General features: G+C 39.0%; 1 protein-coding gene across 2 annotated transcripts in view; it reads left to right on the top strand.

Annotated features, from left to right (window-relative positions):
* The window catches only part of COG5 (component of oligomeric golgi complex 5), a 1,291,144-nt gene that overhangs the window by 72,412 nt on the left and 1,195,120 nt on the right, over positions 1-23,612 (top strand). For both annotated transcript variants that reach the window (XM_053716572.1, XM_053716573.1), the window contains one exon: positions 9,173-9,293. In XM_053716572.1, coding sequence (XP_053572547.1) covers positions 9,173-9,293 — 121 coding nt within the window. The remainder of the gene's footprint in view (positions 1-9,172; positions 9,294-23,612) is intronic.

Genomic DNA, 23,612 nt, shown 5'->3' with positions numbered 1-23,612 from the left:
GACACACCGTTGGAGAAAGTAATTTATCAGGTAAGCATAAATTCTGTTTTTTCTTCTTTCATAATTTAGGCAGAGCATACAATTTTACACAACTTTCCAGTTTACTTCTATTATCACATTTTTTTCATTCTCTTGGTATCATTTGTTTAAAGAGCAGCAATGCACTACTGGTTACAATCAGTAGATATATCTACCTAGGATCTTTGCTGCTCCTGAGCTTACCTAGATAAACCTTTCAGCAAAGGATAGCAAGAGAAGGAAGCAAATTGAATAATAGAAGTAAATGGAAAAGTTGTTTAAAATTGTATGTTCTGTCTGAATAATGAATTTCTAATTATGACTTTACTGTCCCTTTAAATAGAGAAAATAAATGACACTGCCACATTTCATATTTAAAGTTTATTGTCCCATAATAATGACAATGTTGATGGTCATGATTTGAAAGAAGTTGTTCCTCTTCTTGCTTTTAGATCAAGGAATTCTGAGATTGCTCAATTTGTAAAAAATGTATGAAATCTGATAAACAGGACTTTCTGTTCCTCTATATCAGAGCCTCTTAAACTTTTTGTCACCAGGTTTTTGTTACATTGGAAAATTTGTGACCCCCATTTTTATAATATAGCTGAAAACAAACCCTTTGTCAGATGGGTATATCCCTTTTTTATACATCCGTATACCACACACGTGAGGGGATTATTAGCAAAACTAAGTACATTTTGTTGCCCTTGCTAAACACGGTTAGACTCATTGTCTAAACGCATGCTTCTTCAATGTAGGCTTCTTCGCCACGTGTGGCAATGAGCAGCGCCCACCACGCTCTGTGTGCACTGTATGCTCCCTGTAATTGTTTTGAGCAGTGTGTGCAAAAAATGTGTCCTTTGCAATATTTGGCCAAGTAACTAAAATGTGTACAAAAAAAAGCTATGCTTGCCTGAATACACTTTCCTTTTAAATACTGCTTTAGACCCAACAGTGCAACTGTTGCTTCACATTGGCTTAGCTACTGTATCTCGTTGGGACCAGCAGTTCTCTGTGGCTATACAGGGGGGCTAGTAGAAAAATTAATAAATTGGAACGTACAATTTTTTTTCATTTTAATGTCCCTTTAAAATTCGACTACATGTGTGTGACATTTATCAATTATCAGAAGAAGCCTTCCCCTGCAATACATTATTATTGATACATTAGAATAGAATACCATTAGCATTGCGAGGGATACGTTAGGTAAGTAAAAATGAATAAAAGTTTTGTGTAATCAGGTGCAGTGCAGAACAAAACCAGAAATTATACCTGCTTAATGTTTTTATTGTATCTCACACAAATAAAAACATAGAATTTGAAGGTAGATAACATACCAATATTGCGTTACGGTTTTCTTAGGATAGCCGTATGCACGTCTCAGGTATTTTTTATTTCCTTTACAGTCTTTGTGTTTACCACCTCAAATGGAAGTTTATTCCATAAATCCACCACTCTTTCTGTAAATAAATGCTTCCTCACATTTCTCCTGAATCTGCTACCCTCTAACTTTAGATTGTGACCACTTGTTTTGTTATTTGTGGAAAATGCTTTCAGCTTCTACTTTATTAAGTCACTTGATATATTTGAAGGTTTCTTTCATGAATCAGTCATGTTTTTGTAAACAAGTATCAATCAAATTATTTCAAATTGGTAAATTTATATTCATGTCATGATTTCAGATCATATTATTCCTCCAAAAGGATGGGAAAAATGACCAAACGCAGATAAAAGCCAGAATTAAAATAGTGTGGAAACGGGAAGATAGATATATAGATAGAGATATAATCTAGATAGATGGATATTAAAATTTTACTTAGGCTTTTATATTAGATCCTGCTACTTTATAATTATCTCCATCATCCGCAACATTAATATTCAAAATAGTATTGCTCTGTTGCAGCCTCTAAGGTCCCTGCCAACTTATTATTAATATATGCGATCTGAACAGTCTTAACATAGTATTAAAGGGACAGTCAACACCAGAGTTTTTGTTTTTTTAAAAGACAGATAATCCCTTAATTACCAATTCCCCAGTTTTGCATAACCAACACAGTTATAATTATACACATTTTACCTCTGTAATTACCTTGTATCTAAGCCTCAGCAGACTGCCCCCTTATTTCAGTTCTTTTGACAGACTTGCATTTTAGCCAATCAGAGCGGACTCCATGATAAATTCACATGCATGAGCTCAATGTTATCTATATGAAACACTTGAAGTAATGCCCTCTAGTGGTGAAAAACGATCAAAATGCATTTAGATTAGAGGCAGCCTTCAAGGTCTAAGAAATTAGCATATGAACCTCCTAGGTTTAGCTTTCAACTAAGAATACCTAGAGAATAAAGCAAAATCGGTGATAAAAGTAAATTGGAAAGTTGTTTGAAATTACATGCCCTATTTGAATCATAAAAGTTTTTTTTGGACTTGACTGTCCCTTTAAATCTGGTTGATAACCCAGTGGAGTCCGTTAGTTAGTGCTTCCATTTACTGAGTAAACTTTGTATTTTAATGGTTTTCACCTATATTGTTCCAATTGGTAATTAGTGATTTTAAAATAAATAAATACTTTGCTTTATTAGTAAAGGGAGAATAGTTACTAGTCCACTACTCAATATTAAACAACGGAAAAAGACAAATTTATGCTTCTGCACTGCAGTTTTAGTTGTCCAAGGATTATTCCTAATTGGAATAATACCACAGGCTGAATCTAAACCTCTTGAGATGCAAACTAAAAATTGATTATTTATCTTTGTCAATTCCATTGGGAAAAAGCCTAGCAGAATATCCACTTGAAGGCCCTTTAAAATTCCCACTGCCTTTAACATCCATGCTACTTTTTATCTATTCAGTTCTCAAGCATTTTAATTGTCTTGGGTTTGAATTTTAAAGGTCAAGTGAATGTCTTGAAAGATCCAAATATCCCCCCATCTCTCTCTCCAGATCATTGACTCACAGGCAATATTGTTCACATGGAGCCAGAATCTGTATGCTTAATGTCCTGGTTATTCTGACATATATATTAAATGAATCTAGTACATCACATTTTCACTTATACGATTAATACAATAACTGTATACATGATTGAACTTATTTCTCTTGTAAAGGTGTATCCAGTCCACGGGTTCATCCATTACTTGTGGGATATTCTCCTTCCCAACAGGAAGCTGCAAGAGGACACCCACAGCAGAGCTGTGTATATAGCTCCTCCCCTAACTGCCACCCCCAGTCATTCTCTTGCAGCTCTCGACAAGAAAGGAAGTATCAAGAGAGATGTGGTGAATTAGTATAGTTTTTTACCTTCAATCAAAAGTTTGTTATTTTTAAACGGTACCGTCGTTGTACTGTTTTTACTCTCAGGGAGAAATTGGAAGAAGAATTCTGCCTGGAGGTTTGATGATCTTAGCGGTTTGTAACTAAGGTCCATTGCTGTTGTCACACATAACTGAAGAGTATGGAAAGAAAACTTCAGTTGGGGGGACGGTCTGCAGATTGCCTGCTTTGAGGTATGTTCAGTATATTTTTTTCTAGAGAGATAAGGTCTAGAAAATGCTGACAGTGCCTGGTATATTTGAGGTAAGCCTGATACAGTGATTTTACAGTAACTGGGATCATGCTTGTAAAAAATGGTAATATACATGTCAATACTCTTATTACTTAGTGTAAAAACGTTTGCATGTTTTAGAAGTAAAAATGTTTTTTCTCTGAGGGTGATAAATCTTTTTTTGGGGCCTAATTTTCCACATGGCTTGTTAGATCACTCCTAAAAAAGGCCCCCTGACTTTCAGGTCATGGTGGGAGGGGCCTATTTTCATTTTCAGTCTGAGACATCCAGCTTCCCTGAAGGAGTCCTCTGGCATCTAGGACCACTATAAGAGGGTGTTTTTCCTGCAAAAAAATCGTGTTTAAGGGCAGGTAGGGCCACAGCGGAGCTGTGGCAGTTTGACTGTTAACGGTTTTTCCGTTTTTCTAATCCTTTTTGGAGCCTAAGGGGTTAATCATCCATTTGCAAGTGGGCGCAATGCTGCTTTAGTCTCTTATACAGAGCTTTCTGACACTTTAGTAGCTATGTCTGATATACCCTCACAATGTACAGAAGCCGAAGCAGGAGAGCTTCTATCTGTGGGTGACATTTCTGATTCAGGGAAGGCGTTACTCCAGTCTGACTCTGAAATGACAGCATTTAAATTTAAGCTTGAACACCTCCGCTTGTTGCTCAGGGAGGTTTTAGCAACTCTGGATGACTGTGACACCATTGTAGTCCCAGAGAAATTGTGTAACATGGACAAACACTGATGTTTTTCCAATCCCTAAGAGGTTTTCAGAAATTATTACGAAGGAATGGGATAGACCAGGTGTACCGTTCTCTCCCCCTCCTGCTTTTAAAAAGATGTTTCCCATAGATGCCGCTACACGGGACTCGTGGCAGACGGTCCCTAAGGTGGAGGGAGCAGTATCTACCCTAGCTAAGCGTACAACTATCCCCGTCGAGGACAGTTGTGCTTTCCTAGATCCAATTGGTAAAAAATTAGAGGGTTTCCTTAAGAAAATCTTTATACAACAAGGTTTTAATCTCCAGCCTCTTGCATGCATTGCCCCAGTCACTGCTGCTGCGGCTTTCTGGTTCGAGTCTCTTGAAGAGGCTCTTCACGTGGAGACCCCGTTGGATGATATCCTAGACAGGCTTAAAGCTCTTAGGTTAGCCAATTCATTTATTTCTTACACCGTGTTTCATTTAACTAAGCTAACGGCTAAGAATTCAGGTTTTGCCATTCAGGCGTGTAGGGCGCTATGGCTTAAATCCTGGTCAGCTGACGTTACTTCAAAGTCTAAGCTTCTCAACATTCCCTTCAAGGGGCAGACCCTATTCGGGCCTGGACTGAAGGAGATCATTTCTGATATTACTGGAGGGAAAGGCCACGCCCTTCCCCAGGATAGGTCCAACAAATTAAAGACCAAACAGACTAATTTTCGTTCCTTTCGGAACTTCAAGAGTGGTGCAGCTTCAACTTCCTCTACTACAAAACAAGAAGGAAATTCTGCCCAGTCCAAGCCAGTCTGGAGACCTAGCCAGGCTTGGAGCAAGGGAAAGCAGGCCAAAAAGCCTGCTGCTGCCTCTAAGACAGCATGAAGGAGTAGCCCCCGATCCTGGACCGGATCTAGTTGGGGGCAGACTTTCTCTCTTCGCCCAGGCTTGGGCAAGAGACGTCCAGGATCCCTGAGCTCTGGAGATTGTTTCCCAGGGATATCTTCTGGATTTCAAAGCCTCATCTCCAAAAGGGATATTTCATCTCTCACTATTATCTGAAAACCAGATAAAGAGAGAGGCATTCTTACTTTGTGTTCAAGACCTTCTGGTCATGAGAGTGATCCACCCAGTTCCAAGGGAGGAACAGGGGCAAGGATTCTATTCAAATCTGTTTATAGTTCCCAAGAAAGAGGGAACCTTCAGACCAATCTTAGATCACAAGATCCTAAACAAATTTCTCAGGGTCCCATCCTTCAAGATGGAGACTATTCGAACCATCCTACCTTTGATCCAGGAGGGTCAATATATGACTACCATGGATTTAAAGGATGCTTATCTCCACATTCCGATACACAGAGATGATCATCGGTTTCTCAGGTTTGCCTTCCTAGACAGGCATTACCAGTTCGTGGCTCTTGCCTTCGGGTTAGCCACGGCACCAAGAATCTTTACAAAGGTTCTAGGGTCCCTACTGGCGGTTCTAAGGCCACGGGGCATAGCGGTGGCCCCTTACCTAGACGACATTCTGATACAGGCGTCGACTTTTCAAATCACCAAGTCCCATATGGACATTGTTCTTGTCTTTCTGAGGTCTCACGGGTGGAAGGTGAACGATGAAAATAGACAGAGGTCAGGTTGTCAAAGCTTCTACCTTCCTGCCGTGCTCTTTATTCCACTTCTCAGCTGTCAGTGGCTCAGTGTATGGAAGTAATCGGCTTAATGGTAGCGGCAATGGACATAGTTCTGTTTGCCCGTCTACATCTCAGACCACTGCAACTTTGCATGCTCAAACAGTGGAATGGGGATTACACAGATTTGTCCCCTCTGCTAAATCTGGATCAAGAGACCAGAGATTCTCTTCTCTGGTGGCTATCTCGGGTCCACCTGTCCAGGGGAATGAGCTTCCGTAGGCCAGAATGGACTATAGTGATGACAGATGCCAGCCTTCTGGGCTGGGGCGCAGTCTGGAACTCCCTGAAGGCTCAGGGTTCATGGAATCAGGAGGAAGCCCTCCTTCCGATAAACATTCTGGAACTAAGAGCGATATTCAATGCTCTTCAGGCTTGGCCTCAGCTAGCTGCGGTCAGGTTAATCAGATTTCAGTCGGACAACATCACGACTGTAGCCTATATCAACCATCAGGGGGGTACAAAGAGCCCCCTGGCGATGTTGGAGGTTTCAAAGATAATTCTATTGGACAGAGGTTCACTCTTGCCATCTCTCAGCTATCCATATCCCAGGAGTAGAGAACTGGGAGGCGGATTTTCTAAGGCAGACTTTTCATCCGGGGGAGTAAGAACTCCATCCGGAGGTATTTTCCCAGTTGATTCAACTATGGGGCAAACCAGAACTGGATCTCATGGCGTCTCGTCAGAACGCCAAGCTTCCTTGTTACGGGTCCAGGGATCCCAAGGCAGCGCTGATAGATGCTCTAGCAGCGCCCTGGTCCCTCAGCCTTACTTATGTGTTTCCACCGTTTCCTCTGTTCCCTCGTCTGATTGCCAAGATCAAGCAGGAGAGAGCTTCGGTGATTTTGATAGCTCCTGGCCACGCAGGACTTGGTATGCAGATATGGTGGACATGTCATCCTTTCCACCATGGACTCTGTCGCTGAGACAGGACCTTCTACTTCAAGGTCCTTTCAAACATCCAAATCTAATTTCTCTGCGTCTGACTGCTTGGAGATTGAACGCTTGATTCTATCAAAGCGGGGGTTTTCCGAGTTGGTCATTGATACCTTAATTCAGGCACCAGGAAAATCTATCATAAGATATGGTGTAAGTATCTTCATTGGTGTGAATCCAAGTCAGGATTGCTAGAATATTATCCTTTCTCCAGGAGGGATTGGAGAAAGGATTGTCTGCTAGTTCCTTAAAGGGACAGATCTCTGCTCTGTCTATTCTTTTACACAAACGTCTGGCTGAGGTTCCAGATGTTCAGACGTTTTGTCAGGCTTTAGAATTAATTAGAATTAAGCCTGTGTTTAAACCTGTTGCTCCCCCATGGAGTTTAAATTTAGTTCTTAAAGTTCTTCAAGGGGTTCCGTTTGAACCTCTGCATTCCATAGATATTAAACTTTTATCTTGGAAAGTTCTGTTTTTAGTAGCTATCTCCTCGGTTCGAAGAGTTTCGGAGTTATCTGCTTTACAGTGTGATTCTCCTTATCTGGTTTTCCATGCAGATAAGGTAGTTTTGCGTACAAAACCTGGGTTTCTTCCTAAGGTAGTATCTAATAAGAATATCAATCAGGAGATTGTTGTTCCTTCATTATGTCCTAATCCTTCCTCAAAGAAGGAACGTCTTTTACACAATCTTGATGTGGTTCGTGCTTTAAAGTTTTATTTACAAGCTACGAAGGATTTTTAGTCAAACATCTGCTTTGTTTGTTGTCTACTCTGGACAGAGGAGAGGCCAAAAGGCTTCGGCAACTTCTCTATCTTTTTGGCTAAGAAGTATAATAGGCTTAGCTTATGAGACTGCTGGCCAGCAGCCTCCTGAAAGAATTACAGCTCATTCCACTAGAGCGGTAGCTTCCACATGGGCTTTTAAAAATGAGGCCTCTGTTGAACAGATTTGTAAGGCGGCGACTTGGTCTTCGCTTCATACTTTTTCTAAATTCTACAAATTCAATACTTTTGCTTCTTCGGAGGCTATTTTTGGGAGAAAGGTCTTACAGGCAGTGGTGCCTTCCGTTTAAGGGCCTGCCTTGTCCCTCCCTTCATCCGTGTCCTAAAGCTTTGGTATTGGTATCCCACAAGTAATGGATGAACCCGTGGACTGGATACACCTTTACAAGAGAAAACAAAATTTATGCTTACCTGATAAATGTATTTCTCTTGTGGTGTATCCAGTCCACGGCCCGTCCTGTCATTTTTAGGCAGGTGTTTTTTATTTTTAACTACAGTCACCACTGCACCCTATAGTTTCTCCTTTTTTCTTGCTTGTCTTCGGTCGAATGACTGGGGGTGGCAGTTAGGGGAGGAGCTATATAGACTGCTCTGCTGTGGGTGTCCTCTTGCAGCTTCCTGTTGGGAAGGAGAATATCCCACAAGTAATGGATGAACCCGTGGACTGGATACACCACAAGAGAAATTAATTTATCAGGTAAGCATAAATTTTGTTTTTCCTAATTGTTATCATTTTTGAGGTCCTGAAAATACTGCAGTTACCACATTACATTGAGGATTTAAGTAATGGTTGATAGTTATCTTTCTTGGTTCTTCGTTACAGAGCTACAGTTTCAATAAGGAGAATTGGGTCTAAGAATTTGATTTCTGTGCGTGTTCTTCTTGCTTCAGATTTATAGTCATTGGCAAGACTTGTAGAGGTTTATTTTGAAACATGAGGCTGTTTCTTATTGTAGTTACTTCAGTTAGAACAGTAGTAAACATTATAATATAAGCTCAGCTTCCACAAGGTTAAAGCTATGTATTGTGCACACAGCAAGAAATACAGGTGGCCCTCGGTTTACGCCGGTTCAATTTGCGCCGTTTCAGAATAACAACCTTTTTTTTTTCAGTCATGTGACTGCTATTGAAAAGCTTTGGAAAGCAAAGTGCACCAATTAAAATAGCCAGTAGGTGGAGCTGTCCGATTGTTTTGCAGCAAAGTTATGCAACGTAACAGCCTGAAATTGATCTGTGTACACAGAGCAGACATTACCTATCGAGCAACAAGTTTTAGCAGCCACTTCCCTATTATCTTCCTGTTCAGCAGCTTGAGGTGAGGGTGCCTAACTGCTTATTAATCACTGCAGATTGAAATGCATAGAATAGGTGCAAACCCAATATTATCTAACATGCTAACAATGCAGAGAACTGATTGCAGAAAAATGCAAGTAAACGTTTTTGTTGTTGAAAGGAGTTATAATTATACAATCTTTAATGTTTTTTATTTTTACACAGTCGGCGTGTGATTTGCTGAGGAGAATTATACGCATCTTGTATCTCAGTAAGAGACTTCAGGGACAGTTACAAGGGGGAAGTCGCGAGATTACCAAAGCTGCACAGAGTCTCAATGAACTTGGTAAGTTTATTCTTCTTTATTTATATTTGATTATCTACAACATGGGTGTCCGACTGAAGGGCTGAGGGGAGTGTTATGTGGCTCTTGATAGCTTTTTATTGGACCTACACCATATTGGACCTACACTACCTTCTTTACTTCACTGGATTGCTGTGCAGTGCTTTATAGTACCACACAATATCTGTTCTCCCGTGTCAGCTGTACAGATCAGAATTGGAGTAATTGAATTTTCACCCTGGATAAGTTGTGCATTTGTATGCTAATGAAATTATAAACCATTATTTAAAATATTGAAATACATATTTGGTTGCATAATGTTATTCTATTATTACACTTACTCTTGCTATATTGCTTAGTTTATATTCTCTATAAAAATATTGAAGCAAATATGTGCGTCCTATTTGTAAATGCCACAATTTAAAATATTAAAAGGGTATAGGACATCAAAAAATGTCTTATGATTATAAATCTGTGCACTCAAAAAGGAATGATTTTGTTAATTTAATTTGTTAGCAGGATCCGCTGGTAGTTTCCAAATAGTAGTTATGTGAGGCAATGTTCTGTTAATAATTATAGTATTCAGTCTAATAGTAAAGTTATGTGAGGCAATGTTCTGTTAATAATTATAATATGCACACTAATAGTAAAGTTATGTGAGGCAATGTTTTGTTAATAATTATAATATGCACACTAATAGTAAAGTTATGTGATGCAATGTTCTGTCAATTATAGTATGCAGTCTAATAGTAAAGTTAGGTGAGGCATTTTTCTGTTAATAATTATATTATGCACACTAATAGTAAAGTTATGTGAGGCAATGTTCTGTTAATTATAGTATGCACACAGTATGCATGTGACTTTCAGTTTGTGGAAAGTACCCACTTTATTAAATGATGTTTACCTACTCATATCAGTGTATTCTTATATATCTTTGGTTTTTGTCCTCTACCTTCTGAAATCATCCTGTGTAGCAGTGTAGTCCCTCTAAATTGAACTGTGTACAAATTTGAATTCTATAGACAATAGATTGTTTGATTGCAAACAGAGAACTCATTCTTGGTACCCAACATTTTAGGATTCGCCATTTGTTTGCAAAACTAATGTCAAATATGGCTGCAGGCAGCAGCATTAGTTTTATTTCGGCACCGGATACATCATTGTAAAAGTGTGACACACTATGATCTGGATTTCCACAGATTTCTGTGTACAGATATGTTCAGTGCCGAAACTAAATGAATTCTGCTGCCTGCAGCTATAATACTGAAATTTTGCCTATGCCTAATTTTAAAACCCTAACCTTGTTTTTCCTTAAACTTCAACCCCACAAAAAAAAATTTAATCAGAATTGAGGCGGGAGAGTGCAATGTCTGAATTTAACCCACCCTCTTTTCTTACTGGCTAGTTACTTGGTTAAAGGGCCATTATACACTCATTTCTCCTACATTGGTGTATCCGGTCCACGGCTTCATCCTTACTTGTGGGATATTCTCAATCCCCACAGGAAGTGGCAAAGAGAGCACACAGCAAAAGCTGTCCATATAGCTCCCCTCAGGCTCCGCCCCCCCAGTCATTCTCTTTGCCTCTCTAACTAGTAGCATCTCCATGGGGGTGGTAAAGAGTATGTGGTGTTTAGTTGTAGTTTTTTATTCTTCTATCAAGAGTTTGTTATTTTAAAATAGTGCCGGCTTGTACTATTTACTCTGCAGCAGAAAGTGATGAAGATTTCTGCCGAGAGGAATATGATTTTAGCACTAAAACTAGTAACTAAAATCCATTGCTGTTCCCACGCAGGACAGTTGAAACCAGAGAACTTCAGTTCGGGGAACAGTTTGCAGGCTTAACTGCTTCAGGTATGATCAGTCATTTTTCTAACAAGACCTAGTAATGCTAGAAGACTGTTGGCAATCCCCTCTGGGATAGGTAAGCCATTATGGCTTATATTAAGGGCTCTATGCTAGTTGACACTTTTGTGGGCATAATCGATTGCTTTTTAGCATGTTTTCACTATAATTAAGGTGTTTTTTCAGACTTTAAAACACTTTTGGGGTTTTATTTGCACCTGGCACTTATTTGGACACCTAATCTAGTCAGAAAGGCCCCTCCACTCTGGAATGAAGAGGGAGGAGGCCTCATTTTCGCGCCTCAATTGCGCAGTTGTTTTGCCTAGGCAGTTCATGCAGCTTCACATGGGGAGTCCAGAGGCATCAGAAAAGACTCCAGAGAGGCTTATTTCCTACTAAAATAATCCCTAAGGAAGGTAAAGACCACAGTGGAAGCTGTGGCATAGTACTGTAGTGTGTTTAACCGGTTAATTGCTGTTATTAGCTCCGGTTTGGGCATTAAGGGGTTAATTTGTCTGAAAATTTGTGTGCAATCTTTTCAAAGCATTTAGAGATTGAACGCTTGATTCTATCTAAGCGTGGGTTTTCGGAATCAGTTATAGATACTCTGATCCAGGCTAGAAAGCCTGTCACCAGGAAAATTTACCATAAGATATGGCGGAAATATCTTTGCTGGTGCGAATCCAAGGGTTACTCATGGAGTAAGATTAGGATTCCAAGGATACTATCTTTTCTCCAAGAAGGATTGGAGAAAGGTCTATCAGCTAGTTCCTTAAAAGGACAGATATCTGCTCTGTCTGTTTTGTTACACAAGCGTCTGGCAGCCATGCCAGATATTCAGGTGTTTGTACAGGCTTTAGTCAGAATCAAGCCTGTCTACAGACCTGTGGCTCCTCCATGGAGTTTAAATTTAGTTCTTTCAGTTCTTCAAGGGGTTCCGTTTGAACCTCTACATTCCATAGATATTAAGTTACTATCTTGGAAAGTTTTGTTTTTAGTAGCCATTTCTTCTGCTAGAAGAGTTTCTGAATTGTCTGCTTTGCAGTGTAATTCACCCTATCTGGTTTTTCATACAGATAAGGTTGTTTTACGTACCAAACCTGGTTTTCTTCCAAAAGTGGTTTCCAATAAGAATATCAACCAGGAAATAGTTGTTCCTTCTCTGTGTCCTAATCCAGTTTCTAACAAGGAACGTCTGTTACACAATCTTGATGTGGTTCGTGCTTTGAAGTTTTATCTAAAAGCAACTAAAGACTTCAGACAAACATCGTCCTTGTCTGTCGTCTATTCTGGCAAGAGGAGAGGTCAAAAGGCGACTGCGACCTCTCTGTCTTTCTGGCTAAAAAGCATCATCCGGTTGGCTTATGAGACTGCTGGAAGGCAGCCCCCTGAACGAATTACAGCTCACTCTACTAGAGCTGTGGCTTCCACATGGGCTTTCAAGAATGAGGCTTCTGTTGAACAGATTTGTAAGACAGCGACTTGGTCTTCACTGCATACGTTTGCCAAATTTTACAAATTCAATACTTTTTGCTTCTTTGGAGGCTATTTTTGGGAGAAAGGTTTTGCAAGCAGTGGTGCCTTCCGTTTAGGTTACCTGACTTGTTCCCTCCCTTCATCCGTGTCCTAAAGCTTTGGTATTGGTTCCCACAAGTAAGGATGTAGCCGTGGACCGGATACACCAATGTAGGAGAAAACAGAATTTATGTTTACCTGATAAATTTCTTTCTCCTACGGTGTATCTGGTCCACGGCCCGCCCTGGCATTTTGGTCAGGTTTAAATAATTTTTTTGTAAACTACAGTCACCACTGCACCCTATGGTTCTCCTTTCTTTCATGTAATTAGCAAGAGTCCATGAGCTAGTGACGTATGGGATATACATTCCTACCAGGAGGGGCAAAGTTTCCCAAACCTCAAAATGCCTATAAATACACCCCTCACCACACCCACAAATCAGTTTTTACAAACTTTGCCTCCTATGGAGGTGGTGAAGTAAGTTTGTGCTAGATTCTACGTTGATATGCGCTCAGCAGCAGGTTGGAGCCCGGTTTTCCTCTCAGCGTGCAGTGAATGTCAGAGGGATGTGAGGAGAGTATTGCCTATTTGAATTCAATGATCTCCTTCTTCGGGGTCTATTTCATAGGTTCTCTGTTATCGGTCGTAGAGATTCATCTCTTACCTCCCTTTTCAGATCGACGATATACTCTTATATATACCATTACCTCTACTGATTGTCGTTTCAATACTGGTTTGGCTTTCTACTACATGTAGATGAGTGTCCTGGGGTAAGTAAGTCTTATTTTCTGTGACGCTCTAAGCTATGGTTGGGCACTTTTATATAAAGTTCTAAATATATGTATTCAAACATTTATTTGCCTTGACTCAGGATGTTCAACGTTCCTTATTTCAGACAGTCAGTTTCATATTTGGGATAATGCATATGAATAAATCAATCATTTTTTTCTTACCTTAAAATTTGACTTTTTTTCCCTGTGGGCTGTTAGGCTCGCGGGGGCTGAAAATGCTTCATTTTATTGCGTCATTTTTGGCGCTGACTTTTTTGGCGCAATTTTTTTTTTCTGTTTCCGGCGTCATACGTGTCGCCGGAAGTTGAGTAATTTTTTGACGTTTTTGCGCCAAAAGTGTCGGCGTTCCGGATACGGCGTCATTTTTGGCGCCAAAAGCATTTAGGAGCCAAATAATGTGGGCGTCTCTATTGTCTCCACATTATTTAAGTCTCATTATTTATTGCTTCTGGTTGCTAGAAGCTTGTTCACTGGCATTTTTTCCCATTCCTGAAACTGTCATTTAAGGAATTTGATCAATTTTGCTTTATATGTTGTTTTTTCTATTACATATTGCAAGATGTCCCAGATTGACACTGAGTCAGAAGATACTTCTGGAAAAACGCTGCCTGGTGCTGGATCTACCAAAGTTAAGTGTATCTGCTGTAAACTTGTGGTATCTATTCCTCCAGCTGTTGTTTGTAATGAATGTCATGACAAACTTGTTAATGCAGATAATATTTCCTTTAGTAATGTTACATTACCTGTTGTTGTTCCATCAACATCTAATACTCAGAGTGTTCCTGTTAACATAAGAGATTTTGTTTCTAAATCCATTAAGAAGGCTATGTCTGTTATTCCTCCTTCTAGTAAACGTAAAAGGTCTTTTAAAACTTCTCATTTTTAAGATGAATTTTTAAATGAACATCATCATTCTGATTCTGATAATGGTTCCTCTGGTTCAGAGGATTCTGTCTCAGAGGTTGATGCTGATAAATCTTCATATTTATTCAAAATGGAATTTATTTGTTCATTTGTTTTCAGACAGACAATGTCACAACTGTGGCATACATCAATCATCAAGGAGGGACTCACAGTCCTCTGGCTATGAAAGAAGTATCTGGGCGGAATCCAGCTCCTGTCTAGTTTCTGCGGTTCATATCCCAGGTATAGACAATTGGGAAGCGGATTATCTCAGTCGCCAAACGTTACATCCGGGCGAATGGTCTCTTCACCCAGAGGTATTTCTTCAGATTGTTCAAATGTGGGGACTTCCAGAAATAGATCTGATGGCTTCTCATCTAAACAAGGAACTTCCCAGGTATCTGTCCAGATCCAGGGATCCTCAAGCGGAAGCAGTGGATGCATTGTCACTTCCTTGGAAGTATCATCCTGCCTATATCTTTCCGCCTCTAGTTCTTCTTCCAAGAGTAATCTCCAAGATTCTGAAGGAATGCTCGTTTGTTCTGCTGGTAGCTCCAGCATGGCCTCACAGGTTTTGGTATGCAGATCTTGTCCGGATGGCCTCTTGCCAGCCGTGGACTCTTCCGTTAAGACCAGACCTTCTGTCGCAAGGTCCTTTTTTCCATCAGGATCTCAAATCCTTAAATTTAAAGGTATGGAGATTGAACGCTTGATTCTTAGTCAAAGAGGTTTCTCTGACTCTGTGATTAATACTATGTTACAGGCTCGTAAATCTGTATCTAGGAAGATATATTATAGAGTCTGGAAGACTTACATTTCTTGGTGTCTTTCTCATCATTTTTCCTGGCATTCTTTTAGAATTCTGAGAATTTTACAGTTTCTTCAGGATGGTTTGGATAAAGGTTTGTCTGCAAGTTCCTTGAAAGGACAAATCTCTGCTCTTTCTGTTCTTTTTCACAGAAAGATTGCTAATCTTCCTGATATTCATTGTTTTGTACAAGCTTTGGTTCGTATAAAACCTGTCATTAAGTCAATTTCTCCTCCTTGGAGTTTGAATTTGGTTCTGGGAGCTCTTCAAGCTCCTCCGTTTGAACCTATGCATTCATTGGACATTAAATTACTTTCTTGGAAAGTTTTGTTTCTTTTGGCCATCTCTTCTGCTAGAAGAGTTTCTGAATTATCTGCTCTTTCTTGTGAGTCTCCTTTTCTGATTTTTCATCAGGATAAGGCGGTGTTGCGAACTTCTTTTAAATTTTTACCTAAGGTTGTGAATTCTAACAACATTAGTAGAGAAATTGTGGTTCCTTCATTGTGTCCTAATCCTAAGAACTCTAAGGAAAGATCGTTGCATTCTTTGGATGTAGTTAGAGCTTTGAAATATTATGTTGAAGCTACTAAGAATTTCCGAAAGACTTCTAGTCTATTTGTTATTTTTTCCAGTTCTAGGAATGGTCAGAAGGCCTCTGCCATTTCTTTGGCATCTTGGTTAAAATCTTTAATTCATCATGCCTATGTCGAGTCGGGTAAAACTCCGCCTCAAAGGATTACAGCTCATTCTACTAGGTCAGTTTCTACTTCCTGGGCGTTTAGGAATGAAGCTTTGGTCGATCAGATTTGCAAAGCAGCAACTTGGTCTTCTTTGCATACTTTTACTAAATTCTACCATTTTTTGATGTGTTTTCTTCTTCTGAAGCAGTTTTTGGTAGAAAAGTACTTCAGGCAGCTATTTCAATTTGATTCTTCTGCTTATAATTTCAGTTTTTTTCATTATAAGATTTAAACTTTATTTTGGGTGTGGATTATTTTCAGCGGAATTGGCTGTCTTTATTTTATCCCTCCCTCTCTAGTGACTCTTGCGTGGAAGATCCACATCTTGGGTAGTCATTATCCCATACATCACTAGCTCATGGACTCTTGCTAATTACATGAAAGAAAACATAATTTATGTAAGAACTTACCTGATAAATTCATTTCTTTCATATTAGCAAGAGTCCATGAAGCCCACCCTTTTTGTGGTGGTTATGATTTTTTTGTATAAAGCACAATTATTCCAATTCCTTATTTTTTATGCTTTCGCACTTTTTTCTTATCACCCCACTTCTTGGCTATGCGTTAAACTGATTTGTGGGTGTGGTGAGGGGTGTATTTATAGGCATTTTGAGGTTTGGGAAACTTTGCCCCTCCTGGTAGGAATGTATATCCCATACGTCACTAGCTCATGGACTCTTGCTAATATGAAAGAAATGAATTTATCAGGTAAGTTCTTACATAAATTATGTTTTTTCTCCTAACCGTCGGTCGAATGACTGGGGGGGGCGGAGCCTGAGGGGAGCTATATGGACAGTTTTTGCTGTGCGCTCTCTTTGCCACTTCCTGTGGGGATTGAGAATATTTCACAAGTAAGGATGAAGCCGTGGACCGGATACACCGTAGGAGAAAGAAATTTATCAGGTAAACATAAATTCTGTTATTTTCTTTGCATAAATGTTTTGTAGATGATCTATTTATAAAGCCCATAAAGTTTTTTTTTTTTTTTTTTTAAATGTATAATTTTGCTTATTTTTAAATAACATTGCTCTGATTTTCAGACTCCTAACCAAGCCCCAAAGTTTTATGTGAATACCGTCAGCTACCTTCTCCAGCTTGCTCCTGTTTGTGTAAAGGGTCTTTTCATATGCAAAAGAAGGGGGAGGGGGGGAGTGTCTTATTTGCCACTTGCAGTGGGCTTTCCAACTACCTTTTCAACAGAGCCAAACTGACAGCTTCTAAGTAAGTTTTTAAACAGTTTTATACTGGATTTTTATATCAGTATCTGTGCATCTTATTCTTTATAGCAGTGTCTATTACATGCAGTTATATGAAAATGAGTGTATACTGTCCCTTTAAGGTTGTTGATGGTTAGCAAGGCTGGTGCTGATAGGGGTTAAAGTGATATGAAACTTTAAATTTTTCTTTCATGATTCAGATAGAGCATGCAATTTTAAACAACTTTCTAATTTACTTCTATTATCAATTTTTATTTGTTCTCTCTGTATCTTTTGTTGAAAAGCATGGCTATATGCTTAGGAGACAGCCCATTTCTGGAGCACTATACGGCAGCAGTTTTGCAAGAATGTTATCCATTTGCAAGAGCACTAGATAGCAGCACTATTTCCTACTTGGTTATCTTTTCAACACAGAATATCATGAAACAAAGCAAATTTGATAAAAGATGGTATGCTCTGTCTGAATCACAAAATATTTATCCCTTTTAAACCTTGCAGCAGTGGGGTTTTTTTTTGGTGCAGTTTCTTTATTTTTGTTCCTTGATAGAATTATGGTCCTATGTCAGAGCATATCACATGGATGATTTGTACAATAATTTCTTATGCCTCATGCTTACACTAATTTTTTTTAAAAAACCTGAAGTGATAAGTTAAAATAAATCTTTAAAAAGTGTAGTTTCCCTAGAATCCCAGAAGTACGTTATTGTGGAATTGCTGGTATAGTAGCAACAGCTGCTGCGCAAATAAGTTCTGGTGTGTCCACAAAATATATATATTTTTCTAATGTTCTCTTTAAAATGATTTAACTCTAATACTCTGTTATTGCTGTTTCATAATTTAACTTTTTATGTTGTATATTATGTTTTTGTTCTTCCTGTTTGATTCTTATACATTGACTATAAATATTCTGCATGCTTTGCTACAGGTCAGATATTTTTGTACTTTTAGATTTTATTGGTATAAGAGTCTCGGTGAAAATCTGACGTTTTCAAATCGGAGTTTCTGTTTTTAAATAGCTTCTTGCGCCTTTTAGAGCTGCAGAGCTGTTCTTGCATAAGATGTAATGAGGTATGAATATTAATGTCGGCTGCTCAAAAATGACTCCCAGGAAAATATCAGTTACTTGAGCAGACGGCAACCAAAAAAGTTTCCTGAGTATTGGTGTCCTCTGACATTTCCATTCCTGTAATGCAATTTGTTACTGACATCTGAAACACACTCGTTAAATAATAATGGAATAATAATAAAATCATTATCCAGGATTCAGCAGTCAGTGATTCCCAGCGTCCCACTGGAGCTGATCAGTATGAGCAAAAAAATCCACCTCATGGATTTGTTCAGTTCCTATCTGAGCAGCAGATTTGCTGCATGACACATATCAGGCAATGTTGTTAAACATTCATCTTCCTTTGATAATTATGTTGTGTTTTGTTGCAATTATTAAAAAAAAGAAAAGAAAAAAGTATTACATCCTATCATTGTGGCATCTTGGAAAATACTCATTACAAACAGTCACAATATAATGTCACCATTTGTAGTTCTGGCCTCTACTGAACACTTATGATAGAACAGTTAAATTAAAGGTTACATTTAATGTCCTATTGCCCCATCTGAAATCAACGTGTCACTTCACTTGTTGCTCCTGGATTCATGTTCTTGTCTTGGTTTAGAAGTTTGTCACAACACTGATGGTCACTCCCTACTGTAAAAGTGTCACCTCCAGTGACTGTTGGGGTACATGGCTGATGTCTGTCTTACAGTATTTCTTATCTAGCCTTTACATGTGGCATTCTGTTGACATGTTGGCCTCAAAGAAAGGGTGACATATTGCCCACTTTGCCTTCTTGCTACCTATAATGACAACTTCCCAAGATGCCACCACGGGGATAAAATACAAACTGGTGTAAAAAATGCACCTTGCTATAGCTATAACAACAACAAAAAAACACACCTATGTAACATCCTATTCCAAAACTATGGGTATGTATGTGAAGTTGCCCCACCCCTTTGTGACTAAAACAGCCACTCTACTGGGAAACAGCTGCCACTCTACTGGGAAGGCTTTCCACAAGATTTGTGAGGGCAGACAATTATGTTGGACAAGAAGACCTGGCTCCCAATCGGCATTCCTCTTCATCCTAAAGGTGTTAAATGGAGGTTGAGGTCAGGGCTCTGTGCTGGCCACTCGAGTATCTTCACACTAAACTTGTCAAACCATGTCTTCATGAAACCTCACTTTGTGCACTGGGATCAGTCTTGCTGGAACAGATAGAGACCTTCCCCAGGCACAAAGTTGAAAGGAACAGATAGTCTGAAATGTCATTGTATGCTTCTTCACTGAAATTAAGTGACCTAGCCCAAACCCTAAAAAAAAACCGCCCCAGACCATTATCTCTCTTCCACTAAACTTAGGCACTGTGCATATAGATAAGGTAGAGATCTCCTGGCATCCCACACCCAGATTCTTCCATCAGACTGCAGATGTGTGATTTATCACTCCAGAGAACAGGTTTCCACTGTCCCAGAGTCCAGTGGCAGCGTGATTTACACCACTCCAGCCGATTCTTGACATTGCACATGTTGATGTGAGTCTTGTGTACAGCTGCTTGGTCATGGAAACCCATTTCATGAAGCTCTTGAGACACAGTTCTTGTTTTTACTCGCTACATGCTTCTGTGAGTTTATGGGGTCTACCACTTTTTGGCTGGGCTGTTGTTGTTCCTAAACACTTCCAAAATAATAGCACTTAAAGGGACATTGTACACTAGATGTTTCTTTGCATAAATATTTTGTAGATGATCCATTTATATAGACCATCTGGTGTGTTTTTGTAAAAATGTATAATTTTGCTTATTTTTGAATAATATTGTGCTGATTTTCAAACTCCTAACCAAGCCCCAACGTTTTAGATGCATACTGATGTATACAGACTTCAGACTGCTTCCGTTTGTATAATGGTTCTTTCATATGCAGGGGAGGGGGAGGTTCTGCTTTCAGTCCCTTTCAGTGTGTTTCCCAGTCTAATCTCATCAACAGTGCTAAATTGGGAGCTTCTAAGTTTTTATAATGTTTTATTCTGGATTTTTATATCGGCATCTGTGCATATTATTATTTATAGTAGTGTCTATTACATGCAGTTAATCAGTCAATCACATGGCAGCAACTCAATGCATTTAGGCATCTAGACATGATGAAGACGACTTGCTGAAGTTCAAACCGAGCATCAGAATGGGGAAGAAAGGGTATTTAAAGGGCCATAATACCCAAATGTTTAAACACTTGAAAGTGATGCAGTATAGTTGTAAAAAGCTGACTAGAAAATATCACCTGAACATCTCTATGTAAAATAGAAAGATATTTTACATCAAAAGGATCTCAGTAGCAACATCCCATTGTAAAGGACTTCTTAGCAGCATATCAGTATGTCTGTCCCGGGACAGCCGAAGGGTTGAACCTCATGCACTCTCATGTTATTTCCCTATTCAGTGTAAGGAAGTTTACAATGAAATCTCATGAGAGTTAAGTCAAATCTCATGAGATCACAGTAAAATAGACCTCAGCACTACTGATGCTGATTGGCTGCTGTTAATTTCATTTTTTAAAAAAAAATATTTTTACCTGCAGCTGAGTATAACTTTTTACACAGAACTTACTCTGCTGAGCTAAGGAAATTGTGAGGTAAAATATCTTCCTTTTTTAGATAGAGATGCTCATGATATTTTCCTGTCCACTTTTTACAGTTATACTGCATCAGTTTCAAGTGATTTAGCATATGAGCATTATGTCCCTTTAAGTGACTTTGTACGTGACATGGTTGTTGGTGCCAGACAGGCTGGTCTGAGCAGGGCCAGATTTCCCATTAGGCACAGTAGGCATGTGCCTACAGGCACCTTGCAGTGAGGGGCGCCTGCCTGTCAGTAATAAAAAAATAAAAAATAAAAAAATAAAATTTTTTTTGTGAGGGCATTAATTTTAGTAAGAATTGTGCTGCCAGGTGCTTACAGAGTCGAGTGTTTATTGGGAATATGTTACAGCAGTTGAGGGAGCCATGAAGGAGAGAGGGGCAAATATTAAAACTAAACCCCTCCCATTTTCGCCAGGCATGTTTAGTTTCACTTTTATTTTATGTACTTCTGTTGCCTCACTCAGCCAAGCTCCATGCTGATGTGGTACAGAAACTTTTTGTTGAGGAATAAAAGCTTCAAAACAACAGGTTAGGACTGTACAAAGCTTCTAATGCTTACTAGAATGACAACATAACAAGCAGAGCACTTTAACCCCTTGGCTACCAGAGAGGGTTGCAGTGTATTCACTTGTTATGTGCTGTAGGGCATTTTTATAGCCAGGGGGTTAAATTCTACTTCAGGATGATTGTTTTTGTTCTATAAAGGCCTTGGAGGTGTGGAGGGTATGTGGGACTAGCTGCTTTGCTCTTTATTACAAGCTGCCAATTGCGATTTTACAAATTTTACAGCCTTTAGGGCACTTTGACAACAAAATTTGTAGACTGTAAGGCTGTAAAATGTGTATGTGTGTAAACCACTCACATTGCATATTTGTTTGTTTGTATGTATGTATATGTATGTGTGTATGTATGTGTGTGTGTGTGTATATATATATATATATATATATATACACACACACATCACATAAAAAAATGTTAATCTGTTCTTTTATCAAGTAAGTGTGGTATTTTTGTATTGTGGTAATTGAATTTCTAATTTTAAACATATTTGTTGACCCCTGGATTACATATAATCTACAACATTCCATGTTTTCCTTTTGAGAGCAACATCATATTATATTTATATTTCAGAACAAAATAAATGTAACATCTGTGTGTATTTGTACCAAAAATATCAGAGTTCACAAGATTTTTTTTCATGCAGTGGAAAAAATACCTATATTTTAAGTTTTCTTCCACTGGCTGCACAGGTTGTTGATGAGCTTGCATGCTGCTAGTTTTAATATTGCTATTGTTGACATAAAACTGTGTTTAACTCCAACAAAATGTTAAGCACATAGTCAAAGTCATCTCCAGAAAAGCAATACACTAATGGCTTGTCAATAAACATGTCCTATGAGCCCATCTGGGTCTGCACAGATGTGTATTGCTGTCTCAGAACTGACATTGACTATGTGTTTAACTCTTTTGCAAGAGGCTAACACACTTCTGTGCAAGCACTAGTGCAATATTAAAATGCTCTAGCAAACTGTCACATTTTATGTCCCTTTAAATAGGGTTTTCTTTACAATATTTTGCATTAAAAGTTTAACATGATTTGTTTTTGTTATACATAATAGAAATTGTATGGCCATTTGAGTCAAGTGAATATTGATTTTTGGTGTAGCGTCCATTACAACAAATATTGCAATTGGTGTGTGTATTTGTGTATCTCCATAAAAGGGAAAATGTAATTTTACATCTAATATTTATTTTTAGTCCTAATTCCCCCCCCCCCCCCCCACTTTTTTCCCACTTTTTTTTTTTTGGGGGGGGGGGCGCTTCAGGTTTTTGTGCCTACAGGCACCTGAGATGTAAATCCTGCCCTGGGTCTGAGTATTTCAAAAGCTGCTGATCTACTGAGATTTTCACGCACAACCATCTCTAGGGTTTAGAGTGAATGGTCTGTGGACAAAAATGACTTGTTGATGTCAGAGGAGAATGAGCAAACTGGTTTGAGATTTCAAATAATCACTCATTACAACCAAAGTATGCAGAATACCATCTCTGAACACACAACACGTCATATCTTAAAGCACTTGGGCTACTGCAGCAGAAGACCACACCGGGTGCCACTTCTGTTAGCTAAGATCAGCAAACTGAGGCTACAATTCTGTAGCAAACTGGACAATAGAAGATTGGAAAAACATTGCCTGGTCTGATGAGTCTCTATTTCAGCTGCAACATTCAGATGGTAGGGTCAGAATTTGGCGTAAACAACATGAAAGCTTAGAAGAAGCCATAGTCTCACCCCATACACTGTCTTATCTGCCATACTGTCCTAGAAATGAATTGCCACCACAGGTTAAAAACATTCTATAACGAGACCCGCTTAAGGTCTGGTCTCAGGCTCACAACCTATTAAAATTTCCCCAATCCTCACCCAAATTCATTCCCCCTAGAGGTAATAAAGATTTCCCTGCAGGAGACGATCATGCCCCTTTCCGTATCTGTTGGGAGAGGGGATTGTGAAAGGTGGGAGATGTACTGGATCCTCTGTTGCACACCGTCAGGTCATTCCAAAAACTGAAAGATAAATATAACCTCCCCAATAACCACTTCTACCCATATTTGCACCATTATTTAAGAGAATTAGAAATAAACTTCTGGAACAACACTCCATTTACAATATCACGCATGGCTTTTGACCTGGGTTTTTTTTTTTTTTATTGTCAGACTTTTATCAAGAACGTCTTAGAGCACACAGTACAGATACCCAGTTTGACCTTTTACAGAAAGTACACTTAGGCACAAACAGTGACATCACAGTTCAAGACCT

The sequence above is a fragment of the Bombina bombina genome, chromosome 6, assembly GCF_027579735.1.
Source record: "Bombina bombina isolate aBomBom1 chromosome 6, aBomBom1.pri, whole genome shotgun sequence".
Classification (NCBI taxonomy): Eukaryota; Metazoa; Chordata; class Amphibia; order Anura; family Bombinatoridae; genus Bombina; species Bombina bombina.
Note: the sequence above shows the minus strand (reverse complement) of the source record. Positions and strands in the feature narration are given on the sequence as shown.